The 14,081-nt window shown below is 45.8% G+C and overlaps 1 protein-coding gene across 1 annotated transcript in view; it reads left to right on the top strand.

The window, feature by feature from the left end:
- The first annotated feature begins 3,105 nt into the window (after positions 1-3,105).
- The window catches only part of LOC106570823 (amyloid-beta A4 precursor protein-binding family A member 1), a 33,812-nt gene continuing 22,836 nt past the window's right edge, over positions 3,106-14,081 (top strand). Inside the window, exon 1 of the mRNA XM_082961553.1 lies at positions 3,106-3,620. Coding sequence (XP_082817679.1) covers positions 3,474-3,620 — 147 coding nt within the window. The 5' untranslated portion in view covers positions 3,106-3,473. The remainder of the gene's footprint in view (positions 3,621-14,081) is intronic.

Genomic DNA, 14,081 nt, shown 5'->3' with positions numbered 1-14,081 from the left:
AACTAACACCAGTCTCTCTACTACCAAGAGAGACTATACTGAACTAACACCAGTCTCACTGCTACCTATAGAGAGACTGTACTGAACTAACACCAGTCTCTCTATAGACACCAGTCTTTCTACTACCTATAGAGAGACTGTACTGAACTAACACCAGTCTCTCTGCTACCTATAGAGAGACTGTACTGAACTAACACCAGTCTCTCTACTACCTATATAGAGACTGTACTGAACTAACACCAGTCTCTCTACTACTTATTGAGAGACTGTACTGAACTAACACCAGTCTCTCTACTACCTATAGAGAGACTGTACTGAAATAACACCAGTCTCTCTGCTACCTATAGAGAGACTGTACTGAACTAACACCAGTCTCTCTACTACCTATAGAGAGACTGTACTGAACTAACACCAGTCTCTCTACTACCTATAGAGAGACTGTACTGAACTAACACCAGTCTCTCTACTACCTATTGAGAGACTGTACTGAACTAACACCAGTCTCTCTACTACCTATAGAGAGACTGTACTGAAATAACACCAGTCTCTCTGCTACCTATAGAGAGACTGTACTGAACTAACACCAGTCTCTCTACTACCTATAGAGAGACTGTACTGAACTAACACCAGTCTCTCTACTACCTATAGAGAGACTGTACTGAACTAACACCAGTCTCTCTACTACCTATAGAGAGACTATACTGAACTAACACCAGTCTCTCTACTACCTATAGAGAGACTGTACTGAACTAACACCAGTCTCTCTACTACCTATAGAGAGACTGTACTGAACTAACACCAGTCTCTCTACTACCTATAGAGAGACTGTACTGATCTAACACCAGTCTCTCTGCTACCTATAGAGAGACTGTACTGAACTAACACCAGTCTCTCTACTACCTATAGAGAGACTGTACTGAACTAACACCAGTCTCTCTACTACCTATAGAGAGACTGTACTGAACTAACACCAGTCTCTCTGCTACCTATAGAGAGACTGTACTGAACTAACACCAGTCTCTCTACTACCTATAGAGAGACTATACTGAACTAACACCAGTCTCTCTACTACCTATAGACAGACTATACTGAACTAACACCAGTCTCGCTGCTACCTATAGAGAGACTGTACTGAACTAACTCCAGTCTCTCTACTACCTATAGAGAGACTATACTGACCTAACACCAGTCTCTCTGCTACCTATAGAGAGACTGTACTGAACTAACACCAGTCTCTCTATAGACACCAGTCTCTCTGCTACCTATAGAGAGACTATACTGAACTAACACCAGTCTCTCTGCTACCTATAGAGAGACTATACTGAACTAACACCAGTCTCTCTATAGACACCAGTCTCTCTACTACCTATAGAGAGACTGTACTGAACTAACACCAGTCTCTCTACTACCTATAGAGAGACTGTACTGAACTAACACCAGTCTCTCTACTACCTATAGAGAGACTGTACTGAACTAACACCAGTCTCTCTACTACCTATAGAGAGACTGTACTGAACTAACACCAGTCTCTCTACTACCTATAGAGTGACTATACTGAACTAACTCTGAATGTGCTGTACAGGCCAGAGTCACACTGAAGGAAAACAAGAACTCTGTCTGCAACCTTCTGAACCTTACCTCAACGCTTCTGGTTGATCAAAATCTTATTGCTGGTGTTTTCCTTTAGTGTTATCTCTGGTAGGTGTTATCTCTGGTAGGTGTGGACTGTCTCTAACCACTGTCTAGTTGTGGGATGGTAATACTGGACTAACTCTCATCAGTACTGCCCTAATACTGGACTAACTCTTGTCAGTACTCCTCTAATACTGGACTAACTCTCATCAGTACTGCTCTAATACTGGAGTAACTCTCATCAGCACTGCTCTAATACTGGACTAACTCTCATCAGTACTGCTCTAATACTGGACTAACTAATCAGTACTGCTCTAATACTGGACTAACTCTCATCAGTACTGCTCTAATACTGGACTAACTCTCATCAGTACTGCTCTAATACTGGACTAACTCTCATCAGCACTGCTCTAATACTGGACTAACTCTCATCAGTACTGCTCTAATACTGGACTAACTCATCAGTACTGCTCTAATACTGGACTAACTCTCATCAGTACTGCTCTAATACTGGACTAACTCTCAGCAGTACTGCTCTAATACTGGACTAACTCTCATCAGTACTGCTCTAATACTGGACTAACTCTCATCAGTACTGCTCTAATACTGGACTAACTCTCATCAGTACTGCTCTAATACTGGACTAACTCTCATCAGTACTGCTCTAATACTGGACTAACTCATCAGTACTGATCTAATACTGGACTAACTCTCATCAGTACTGCTCTAATACTGGACTAACTCATCAGTACTGCTCTAATACTGGACTAACTCTCATCAGTACTGCTCTAATACTGGACTAACTCTCATCAGTACTGCTCTAATACTGGACTAACTCTCATCAGTACTGCTCTAATACTGAACTAACTCTCATCAGTACTGCTCTAATACTGGACTAACTCATCAGTACTGATCTAATACTGGACTAACTCTCATCAGTACTGCTCTAATACTGGACTAACTCATTAGTACTGATCTAATACTGGACTAACTCTCATCAGTACTGCTCTAATACTGGACTAACTCATCAGTACTGATCTAATACTGGACTAACTCTCATCAGTACTGCTCTAATACTGGACTAACTCATCAGTACTGATCTAATACTGGACTAACTCTCATCAGTACTGCTCTAATACTGGACTAACTCTCATCAGTACTGATCTAATACTGGACTAACTTTCATCAGTACTGATCTAATACTGGACTAACTCATCAGTACTGATCTAATACTGGACTAACTCTCATCAGTACTGCTCTAATACTGGACTAACTCTCATCAGTACTGCTCTAATACTGGACTAACTCATCAGTACTGATCTAATACTGGACTAACTCTCATCAGTACTGCTCTAATACTGGACTAACTCATCAGTACTGATCTAATACTGGACTAACTCTCATCAGTACTGCTCTAATACTGGACTAACTCATCAGTACTGATCTAATACTGGACTAACTCTCATCAGTACTGCTCTAATACTGGACTAACTCTCATCAGTACTGATCTAATACTGGACTAACTCATCAGTACTGATCTAATACTGGACTAACTCTCATCAGTACTGATCTAATACTGGACTAACTCATCAGTACTGATCTAATACTGGACTAACTCTCATCAGTACTGATCTAATACTGGACTAACTCATCAGTACTGATCTAATACTGGACTAACTCTCATCAGTACTGATCTAATACTGGACTAACTCTCATCAGTACTGATCTAATAGACTCGATGCTCATTTGCCCTGTTCTGTCTCTGTCTTTTTCTGTGTCCCTGTCTGTGTGCTCTGTGTCCCTGTCTGTGTGCTCTGTGTCCCTGTCTGTGTGCTCTGTATATGTGTGTGTGTGTGTGTGTGAATATGCCCGGGCCTGTATGTGTGTGTGTCTCTAAGCAGACTCCAGAGGGTGAGGCCCAGCCCATGACAGAGGTGGATCTCTTCATCTCCACCCAGAGAATCAAAGTCCTCAACGCTGACTCTCAGGTACGCTCACAGGTACTCTCTCTCTTTCTCTTTCTCTCTCTGTCTCTCTTTCTCTTTCTCTCTCTCAGGCTAGAGATGGTGCTGTAGCGGAGGCTGGGTCTAGTCAGGCTAGAGATGGTGGGGTAGCTGAGGCTGGGTCTAGTCAGGCTAGAGATGGTGGGGTAGCTGAGGCTGGGTCTAGTCAGGCTAGAGATGGTGGGGTAGCAGAGGCTGGGTCTAGTCAGGCTAGAGATGGTGGGGTAGTGGAGGCTGGGTCTAGTCAGGCTAGAGATGGTGGTGCAGATGAGGCTGGGTCTAGTCAGGCTAGAGATGGTGGGGTAGAGGAGGCTGGGTCTAGTCAGGCTATGGATGGTGGGGTAGAGGAGGCTGGGTCTAGTCAGGCTAGAGATGGCGGGGTAGCGGAGGCTGGGTCTAGTCAGGCTAGAGATGGTGGGGTAGCGGAGGCTGGGTCTAGTCAGGCTAGAGATGGTGGGGTAGCTGAGGCTGGGTCTAGTCAGGCTAGAGATGGTGGGGTAGCTGAGGCTGGGTCTAGTCAGGCTAGAGATGGTGGGGTAGCTGAGGCTGGGTCTAGTCAGGCTAGAGATGGTGGGGTAGCAGAGGCTGGGTCTAGTCAGGCTAGAGATGGTGGGGTAGTGGAGGCTGGGTCTAGTCAGGCTAGAGATGGTGGTGCAGATGAGGCTGGGTCTAGTCAGGCTAGAGATGGTGGGGTAGAGGAGGCTGGGTCTAGTCAGGCTATGGATGGTGGGGTAGAGGAGGCTGGGTCTAGTCAGGCTAGAGATGGCGGGGTAGCGGAGGCTGGGTCTAGTCAGGCTAGAGATGGTGGGGTAGCGGAGGCTGGGTCTAGTCAGGCTAGAGATGGTGGGGTAGCTGAGGCTGGGTCTAGTCAGGCTAGAGATGGTGGGGTAGTGGAGGCTGGGTCTAGTCAGGCTAGAGATGGTGGGGTAGCGGAGGCTGGGTCTAGTCAGGCTAGAGATGGTGGGGTAGCTGAGGCTGGGTCTAGTCAGGCTAGAGATGGTGGGGTCGCAGAGGCTGGGTCTAGTCAGGCTAGAGATGGTGGGGTAGCTGAGGCTGGGCCTAGTCATGCAAGGGATGGTGGTGTAGCGGAGGCTGGGCCTAGTCAGGCTAGAGATGGTGGGGTAGCGGAGGCTGAGCCTAGTCAGGCTAGAGATGGTGGGGTAGCTGAGGCTGGGTCTAGTCAGGCTAGAGATGGTGGGGTAGCTGAGGCTGGGCCTAGTCATGCAAGGGATGGTGGTGTAGCGGAGGCTGGGCCTAGTCAGGCTAGAGATGGTGGGGTAGCGGAGGCTGGGTCTAGTCAGGCTAGAGATGGTGGGGTAGCTGAGGCTGGGCTTAGTTATGATATGGAGGATGGTGTAAATGATGCTGGGCCTAGTCATGCTATGGAGGGTGGTGTAGATGAGGCTGGGCCTAGTCAGGCTAGAGATGGTGGGGTAGCGGAGGCTGGGTCTAGTCAGGCTAGAGATGGTGGGGTAGCTGAGGCTGGGCTTAGTTATGATATGGAGGATGGTGTAAATGATGCTGGGCCTAGTCATGCTATGGAGGGTGGTGTAGATGAGGCTGGGCCTAGTCATGCTATGGAGGGTGGTGTAGATGATGCTGGGTCTAGTCAGGTTATGCTAGTGGATGAGGAGAGTATAGTGGGGAAGTGTAAGAGACTAGGAGGGGGGGAGGAGGGTGTCAAGCGGAAAAGGAAAAAGGGTGTGGTTAAAAGCACAATGGAAACTTTGCTTGTTGCTGTGGGGGAGGCCCTGACCAGAGAGGAAGAGCAGGTGGTCAGGGTGGGAGATAGAGATGAGGAGGAAAGTGAGTCTGAGGAAGAGGATGAGGAGTTATTTTTTTCAGACTCCTCTTCAATAGGCCCGGAGCTGACAGCCAGTCAAGCAGAGGGGTCTAAGTACACGTTGAGAGAACTGACAAGGTTCCTGAATGAGACCAAGGGGAAAAAAGTTAATCTTGAGGCTTTTTTCCCTGATCCAAGAAAGTTTGTACGATCAATACAACATGCTGTGAAAAATGAAGGGCATGGTGTCCTCTCACCCAGGAAACGGTTTAGGTTGAGGAAGTGGGTCACAACAGTGCGTAAGGGTTTACCATCAGACACTGTTTAGATGTTTAACTTCTTTCTGACACTGGGGCTTTTTGAGCTTTGCTATTGGTCTTTTTCTCTGCTGGCTTTTCTCCCACTTCTTATGGAGACTCTACGGGTAGGCTCGCTCAATATAAATGGCATCAGAGATGCGAGAAAGAGGTGTGTTGGGTGAATATGTAAAACAAAAAAAAGTACAAGTGTTGTTTCTGCAGGAGACACATAGTGATGTGTTGAATGAAGTCGATTGGGGGCTCTGGTGGAAAGGGGCAAGTGTGTTGAGCCATGGGACAAATCTTAGTGCAGGAGTGGCAGTACTTTTTGCACCGGGTCTGTCTGTAAAGATTTTCTCCTCAAAGGAGGTGTGTAGGGGTAGCCTCCTTGTTGTTAAAGCAGAAATTAACAACATGGGTTTTGTCTTTATAAATGTATATGCGCCTAATAGAGGGAGAGAAAGAGGGGTTCTATTTGGGAGTCTTAGACAGGAACTCTCACAGGTAGCGCCTGAGGAGACGCTGGTGGTCGGAGGGGACTGGAACTGAACAATGGATTTTACAAAAGACAGAAATGGGGAAGAGCCTCATTCAGTGTCAGTGGGAGTGTTAAGGGACATTATTAATCAGTTCGACCTAGTGGATGTTTGGAGAACTGAACATCCAAACACAAGACCGTACACATGGGTGAAGGTTTTTGGGGCTAGGGTGAGTGCAGCCCGACTTGATCGTTTTTATATGTCTAGGAATCGGAGCAATAGGCTGTTGGGCGCTACCATTCTCCCAGTGTGGTTCTCCGATCATCACATAACCATGGCTCGGCTGTCTATTTCACCAGGGTCCCGGCAGGCATCCTATTGGAAGTTCAATGTAAAGCTCTTACAAGATGCCACTTTTTGCGCAGGTTTCCAGACCTTTTGGGAAAGGTGGAGGCAGCGAAGAGAGGAGTGTGAGTCTCTGAGTCAATGGTGGGATGTGGGGAAAGTCCAAATTCGGCTTTTCTGTCAACAGTACACAGCTCTCTCATCCTCAGAGGCTAGGAGAGTATTGGGGGAACTAGAGCGGTGTATTAGCGAGATGGAGGTAGATATGGTGGGGCAAGGCAATGTAGGCCTCCAGGCTAATTTAGCTGAATTACGTAGGGACCTGGGCAGTTTTTTCCAGGTTAAAGCAAAGGGAGCACTTGTAAGAGCTAGGTTCTCCATGCTCAAGGAGATGGATGCTCCCAGCTCCTTCTTCTTTGGTTTGGAAAGACAGAGCAGTGAAGCCAAGGGCATGCATTGTCTACGGCTGTCTGATGGGCGGGTGACCTCTGTGGTGGGTGAGATGCGGGAGCGGACTGTGGAGTTTTATACTGAATTGTATAGGGCAGAAGTGTGTGATCCTTTGTGTGCTCAGGTCTTGTTCGCAGGACTCCCTAAACTCTCTCTGGCACAGAGGGATGAAATGGACATTCCTCTGTTGTCCCATGAACTGGCAGAGGCCATAACCCAGATGTCCCCCGGTCGTGCACCGGGGGTTGATGGACTCTCAGTGGAGTTGTATAAAAAATTCTGGGGAATAATTGGACAGGACTTCTTTTGCGTGTTGCGTGAATGCATCGGGGTAGGAGAGTTGCCGATGAGCTGCCGTCGGGCGGCTCTGACTCTCCTGCCCAAAAAAGGTGGACTTGTGTGAACTTAAGAACTGGAGGCCTGTGGCATTACTCTGTGCGGACTACAAGAGTCCCATTTGGACTCGATAGTACATAAGGACCAAACATATTGTGTACCGGGACGCTCAATCACGGACAACTTGTTCTTAATTAGGGACATGTTGGACTTGTCGAGAGGTTCTAATGTGAACTTTGGACTGGTCTCTTTAGATCAAGACAAGGCTTTTGATAGAGTGGACCATGAGTATCTGTTTAATGTGATGTTTGGGTTTGGGAAGAGTTTTTTGACCTGTGTGAAGCTATTGTATGCTGGGGCATCATGTATGGTTAAGGTGGGAGGGGGGCTCAGTAGGCCAGTCTGGGTGAGGCGGGGCATTAGACAAGGATGCCCTCTATCTGGGCAGTTATACACACTAGCCATTGAGCCTTTTTTAGGACTGCTACGCAGGAGACTGCAGGGAGTGTACTGGAGAGGCATAGAAATGGTGACAGGAATAGCAGTGTCAGCATATGCAGATGATGTTTCTGTGATGGTCAGGGATGGTCTAGATATGCAGGCACTAGAGACTAGTCTGAAGGTGTATGAGGGAGCTTCATCAGCTAAGGTAAACTGGGGCAAGAGCAAAGCTCTGTTATGTGGGGCATGGGGGGATAGGGCTCCTCCTCTGCTTCCAGGGAGTGTGCAGTGGGGTTGTGAAGGGCTTAAAGTGTTGGGGGTGTACCTGGACTCGGAGAAGTGGGTCAGGAAGAACTGGGAGGGGCTGTCACAGGCAGTGGTGTGTCGTGTCTTTGGGCACCATTAAACTGAAGACATGTTTATCAATTAACTCCCTGTAATTATTATTACGCGATTAAACTGATTAATCGTTTAACTGTAATTAACTAGGAGATCAGGGCACCAAGGAAAATATTCAGATTACAAAGTTATAATTTTCCTAATATAACTTTCCTATATTATAACATTATATATTATATTATAGTATAGACCGATTATCTTCTGGTTTAAATGGTGTATTTTACCTCGCGTCCAGTCTCATTCCAAACGTCGTAAATTGTTGTATCTGCACGAATCCAGCCTTTACTAAAGTCATCCATACATCAATTGTCTTAAAATCATTTATTTACTAAACTAAGTAATTCACAGAAAGCATACAAACAGTAATTATCGTCACAAAGAATTGGTAGAGTAATGTGCCCTAGTGGGCTAAACAGGCATGGCTGGTGTCTTGTTAAACAAAGGGTCATAAAGGGCAGCTGAAGAGGCACACAGAGTTCATTAATATTAACAATTGATATGCTAATCCTTTGCACATGAACGCTCACTCATTCGGGAACAATTGCAATCAATATATATTTACGCTCAGTGTGTCGTCGGGATCCTTGTTGGAGAGTTGTTCTGTTGGAGTGTTTTCTCTCTCTCTCTCGGTTAGAATGGATCTTTCAAAGCGACATTCATTAACTTCTTGGGGCTATGTGGGACGCTAGCGTGCCACCCGTGGTGCACCCTATCAACAGCAGGTGCATTTCAAGAGCGGCAAATTTGAAACCAAATAAATGTCAAAATTCTAATTTTTCAAACATACAACTATCTTACACCCTTTGAAAGATAAACATCTCCTTAATCTAACCACGTTGTCCGATTTCAAAAAGGTTTTACGGCGAAAGCATAAAGTTAGATTATGTTAGGAGAGTACATTGACAATAGCTGTGTGTAATGTTTTGTCAATTCAAAGACAGGCGTCACCAAAACCATAAAACCAGCTAAAATGATGCACTAACCTTTTACAATCTCCATCAGATGACACTCCTAGGACATTATGTTAGACAATGCATGCATTTTTTGTTCTATCAAGTTCATATTTATATCCAAAAACAGCGTTTTACTATGGCATTGATGTTGAGGAAATCGTTTCCCTCCAATAACCGGCAGTCAAGTCAGCACCACAAATTAAATAATTAAAATTAGAAAACATTGGTAAAATATTATATTGTCATTTAAAGAATTATAGATTTACATCTCTTGAACGCAATCAACTTGCCAGATTTAAAAATAACCTTACTGGGAAATCACACTTTGCAATAATCTGAGCACTGCGCCCAGAAAAATATGCTTTGCTATACAGACAAACGGCCATGTTGGAGAGATCTAAAATCAAAAATACTATGTAAATAATCCATTACCTTTGATTCTCTTCATCAGATGTCACTTCCAGGAATCCCAGGTCCATAACGAATGTAGTTTTGTTCAAAAAAGCTCATCATTTATATCCAAAAAGCTCCGTGTTGTTAGCACATGATCTAAGCCAGCCGGACTTCTCGTCATGAACGAGGGGAAAAAATATATTTACGTTCGTTCAAACATGTCAAACGTTGTATAGCATAAATCATTAGTGCCTTTTTTAACCAGAACATGAATAATATTCAAGGTGGACGAATGCATTCTCTTTTATAACGTATTGGAACGAGGGTACCCAACATGAACTCGCGCGCCAGAGTCTAATCGGCCATCACCGTTCCATGGCTCTTGTTCGGTCAGATCTCACAGTAAAAGACTCAAAACACTTTGTAAAGGCTGGTGACATCTAGTGGAAGCAATAGGAAGTGCCAAAACATTAATCAACCCCTGTGTGTTTCAATGGCATAGGCTTAAAGGTAATTCAACACATCAGGTATCCACTTCCTGTCAGAAAATGTCTCAGGGTTTTGCCTGCCAAATGAGTTCTGTTATACTCACAGACACCATTCAAACAGTTTTAGAAACTTTAGGGTGTTTTCTATCCATATATAATAAGTATATGCATATTCTAGTTACTGGGTAGGATTAGTAACCAGATTAAATCGGGTACGTTTTTTTATCCAGCCGTGAAAATACTGCCCCCTAGCCCCAACAGGTTAATGACGTTATAGAATGGATGTTTTGTCGGTCTTCACGTTCAATGATATAATTTCTAGTTGCAGACTATTAATTAATATCAAAGACTTGTTATTATTCTGTCGGTCTCGATAGTCTAAAAGTTTAACCACGTGGTATAGTTAACTTTCAGTAGAGGAATTGGATGGTCAAACCTTGGCTCTCTCTTCTGAGGTAAGCTGGTCTGAAGAAAGTAAATCAGGGTGGGGGTTTTATACGTGAGCATAGAACAGGCTTGTCACATGACGCCTGGTCCTGTCTGTGTCCCTGGGGGCGTGCCGATGACTGATTTAAGCTTTGAACAGAAATACATTCTATCACATTAACATCAGTACATAGCATCTCAACGTATTACAAATAGCTTTATCCTTATTAATACATTTTATACAACCATTTAGATGCAAGTCCCATAGCTGAGGCTATTATATAAACAGCATTATGTTAATATGGCTATATTGTCTCTTCTGAGTATCACAAAATTGTACCAAGCAGACCAGTTCGTAGCTGGATTCTTCACCGATCTTTTATACCTTCTCCAGAACATAAATGTCGTTCGGTTCCCCAATTCTGTGAGTTGGAAGAATTTCCTTTTATCTCTATGAAACATCTCTGTGTCTCAACTGGGCCAGGCGGCAGGACATTTCCTTTGGAATTTATGACCGCCTTCACCGGGCCTGGGTAGGGAGAGGTAGGTAGGGGGATGGTGCAAGGGGGAGGGAGTCAACTGTGCTCCCTGTACTCAAAGAGGGCAATGTCATGACAGGTGTCAAGACTGGCCAGGAGGGGGTGGCTCCTGTCCCAAGTGTCATATAGAGGGAGGGTGCTGATAATTAACAACCTGGTGGCATCTTCCCTGTGGCATAAACTGGCTGTCCTCAACCCCCCCGCCGGTCTGCTCGCAGACCTGCAACGCAAGCTGGTGGACTTCTTCTGGTCGGGCCATCACTGGCTGAGGGCGGCAGTGTTGTATATGACCGTCCACGAAGGAGGACAGGGCCTGGTGGAACTTGAGAGCAGGGTGGCTGCTTTCCGGCTAAAGGCGGTGCAGAGACTGCTGTACCATACTGATGTTGGCTGGAGGGAACCAGCATGCGCGCTGCTGAGGAGAGCTGGCAGATTAGGGTTGGACCGGCAGCTGTTCCTCATGAAGCTGGAGAGGCTGAGTACAGCAGGTCTCTCAGATTTTTACTCTGCAATGCTGAGGGCCTGGCAGCTGCTAAGGCCCACACGAGAAGGGGGTGTGGAGCCTGGGCTGTGGGTGTGGGAGGAGCCTATCTTCCACAACCCAGCCATTCCTTTGAGATCGGTCCAGTCGGCCACCCTGCAGAGGCAACTGATGGCAGGGGGTGTACAAAGGCTGGGTGACCTGCGACTGCTGGGAGAGGAGGGGTGGAAAAGCCCGGAAGTCTTGGCACAGCAAACAGGAATAACGTCTCTTAGGCTGCTGGAGAGATTCCTGGAGGAGGTCCAGGAGGCACTGTCTGAGCTGGTAAGGGGAGAGGGGCCACCAAGTTTTCCGCCACTGCAGGTGACGGCAGTGACTGGACACTGGCAAGGGGGTCTGGAGGACTTGTTAGATCTTAACACTCCGAGCCTGGGAGAGTTTGAAGGGGTGGGAGGTAAAGCCCTCTACAACCTCTGCATTAAGGTTAGGAATATTAGGAGCCTAACAGGAGTGAGGGCACATCAGTGGCAGGGGGTATGTGGGGCGGAGAGTATGGTGGGTTTTAGATGGAGGGGGCTCTACAAACCCCCAGTACCAAAGAGGTCAGGGGACCTCCAGTGGAGGGTTCTACATGGAGCCCTGGCCACTAACAGCTGGCTGGCACGGGTTGAACCGGTAGTCAGGCAGGGGTGTCCTTTCTGTGTAATGAAAGAAACTGTGATTCATGTGTTTTCTGTGTGCACCAGGTTAATGTCACTAATGTCTCTGTTGGAATGTCTGTGTGAGAGGCTGGGGGTGGTTTTTACTGTTGGGGTGTTCATAATGGGATACAGGTATTCAAGTAAGGAGAAGGCAAAATGTGTTTTGTTGAATTTTCTGTTTGCTCAGGCAAAGTTAGCTATTTGGCTAACAAGGAGGAACAGGGTCAAAGGTGGGGGGATAACAGACCCTTTATTATTGTTTATTGGGATGGTCTCTGCGCGCCTTAGGGTTGAGTTTGAGTTCTATAAAATGATAAAAAGTGTGGAGATGTTTCAGGAGTAATGGTGTGTTGGGGGGCTGTCTGTATAGCTGGGGAGATGTTTCAGGAGATATGGTGTGTTGGGGGGCTGTCTGTATAGCTGGGGGAGATGTTTCAGGAGATATGGTGTGTTGGGGGGGCTGTCTGTATAGCTGGGGAAGATGTTTCAGGAGATATGGTGTGTTGGGGGGGCTGTCTGTATAGCTGGGGAAGATGTTTCAGGAGATATGGTGTGTTGGGGGGGCTGTCTGTATAGCTGGGGAAGATGTTTCAGGAGATATGGTGTGTTGGGGGGGCTGTCTGTATAGCTGGGGAAGATGTTTCAGGAGATATGGTGTGTTGGGGGGGCTGTCTGTATAGCTGGGGAAGATGTTTTAGGAGATATGGTGTGTTGGGGGGGCTGTCTGTATAGCTGGGGAAGATGTTTCAGGAGATATGGTGTATTGGGGGGCTGTCTGTATAGCTGGGGAAGATGTTTCAGGAGATATGGTGTGTTGGGGGGCTGTCTGTATAGCTGGGGAAGATGTTTGAGGAGATATGGTGTGTTGGGGGGCTGTCTGTATAGCTGGGGAAGATGTTTCAGGAGATATGGTGTGTTGGGGGGCTGTCTGTATAGCTGGGGAAGATGTTTCAGGAGATATGGTGTGTTGGGGGGGCTGTCTGTATAGCTGGGGAAGATGTTTCAGGAGATATGGTGTGTTGGGGGGCTGTCTGTATAGCTGGGGAAGATGTTTGAGGAGATATGGTGTGTTGGGGGGCTGTCTGTATAGCTGGGGAAGATGTTTGAGGAGATATGGTGTGTTGGGGGGCTGTCTGTATAGCTGGGGAAGATGTTTCAGGAGATATTGTGTGTTGGGGGGCTGTCTGTATAGCTGGGGAAGATGTTTTGGATATACGGTTGTAGGAGTGGGTATTGTTTTGAGTATTGTGATGTTGGTTTGTATCATGTGGTAGCTGGAAAGGTGAGTATGGTACATGTATGCAGTACAGGATGTATTTTTGGTTTTATTTTTAAGGGGGGGGGGGGGGGCGTTGGGTTGTGAGTTTTAAATGAAATGAGAATGTTTCAGTAAAGAAAGACAAAAAGTCTCTCTCTCTCTCTCTCTCTCATGCATGTTTCAAGATATTTTGATGTGCGACCTAATCAAGTGATTGTCATGGATTTTGGGTTGACAATAGTGTGTTGTTGTTATATTATACTGTTTAAATAAGGCGCCATAATTTTACAAATTTTGTTGTTCATTAGAGTTGTTCAATACATACCATTCTTTAGTATATCTGGTGTAAATTCGTCCGGTGTAGATACGTATAGATTACATTTGGATTACATTTGTTAGGAGCCAGTAACATAAGCATTTTGCTGCACCCACTATAACACCTGCTATAACACCCGCTATAACACCTGCTAAACTGTGTATACGACGAATAAACTTAGATTTGATTTGATATACATTTGCCTACATCTTCATGTGCACTATGTCATAGCAAATTTATTTGAGGCTAACAGCTAGATGGCTAACACTAAATATAATACCCACTGTTAGCAGTCCTGTATTAATATAACAGAAAATGTAACGTTGCTGTTGTAGCCTACTACATACCTAATGAGGACT

This window comes from Salmo salar, chromosome 15 (genome assembly GCF_965601325.2).
Source record: "Salmo salar chromosome 15, fSalSal1, whole genome shotgun sequence".
Lineage (NCBI taxonomy): Eukaryota > Metazoa > Chordata > Actinopteri > Salmoniformes > Salmonidae > Salmo > Salmo salar.
Note: the sequence above shows the minus strand (reverse complement) of the source record. Positions and strands in the feature narration are given on the sequence as shown.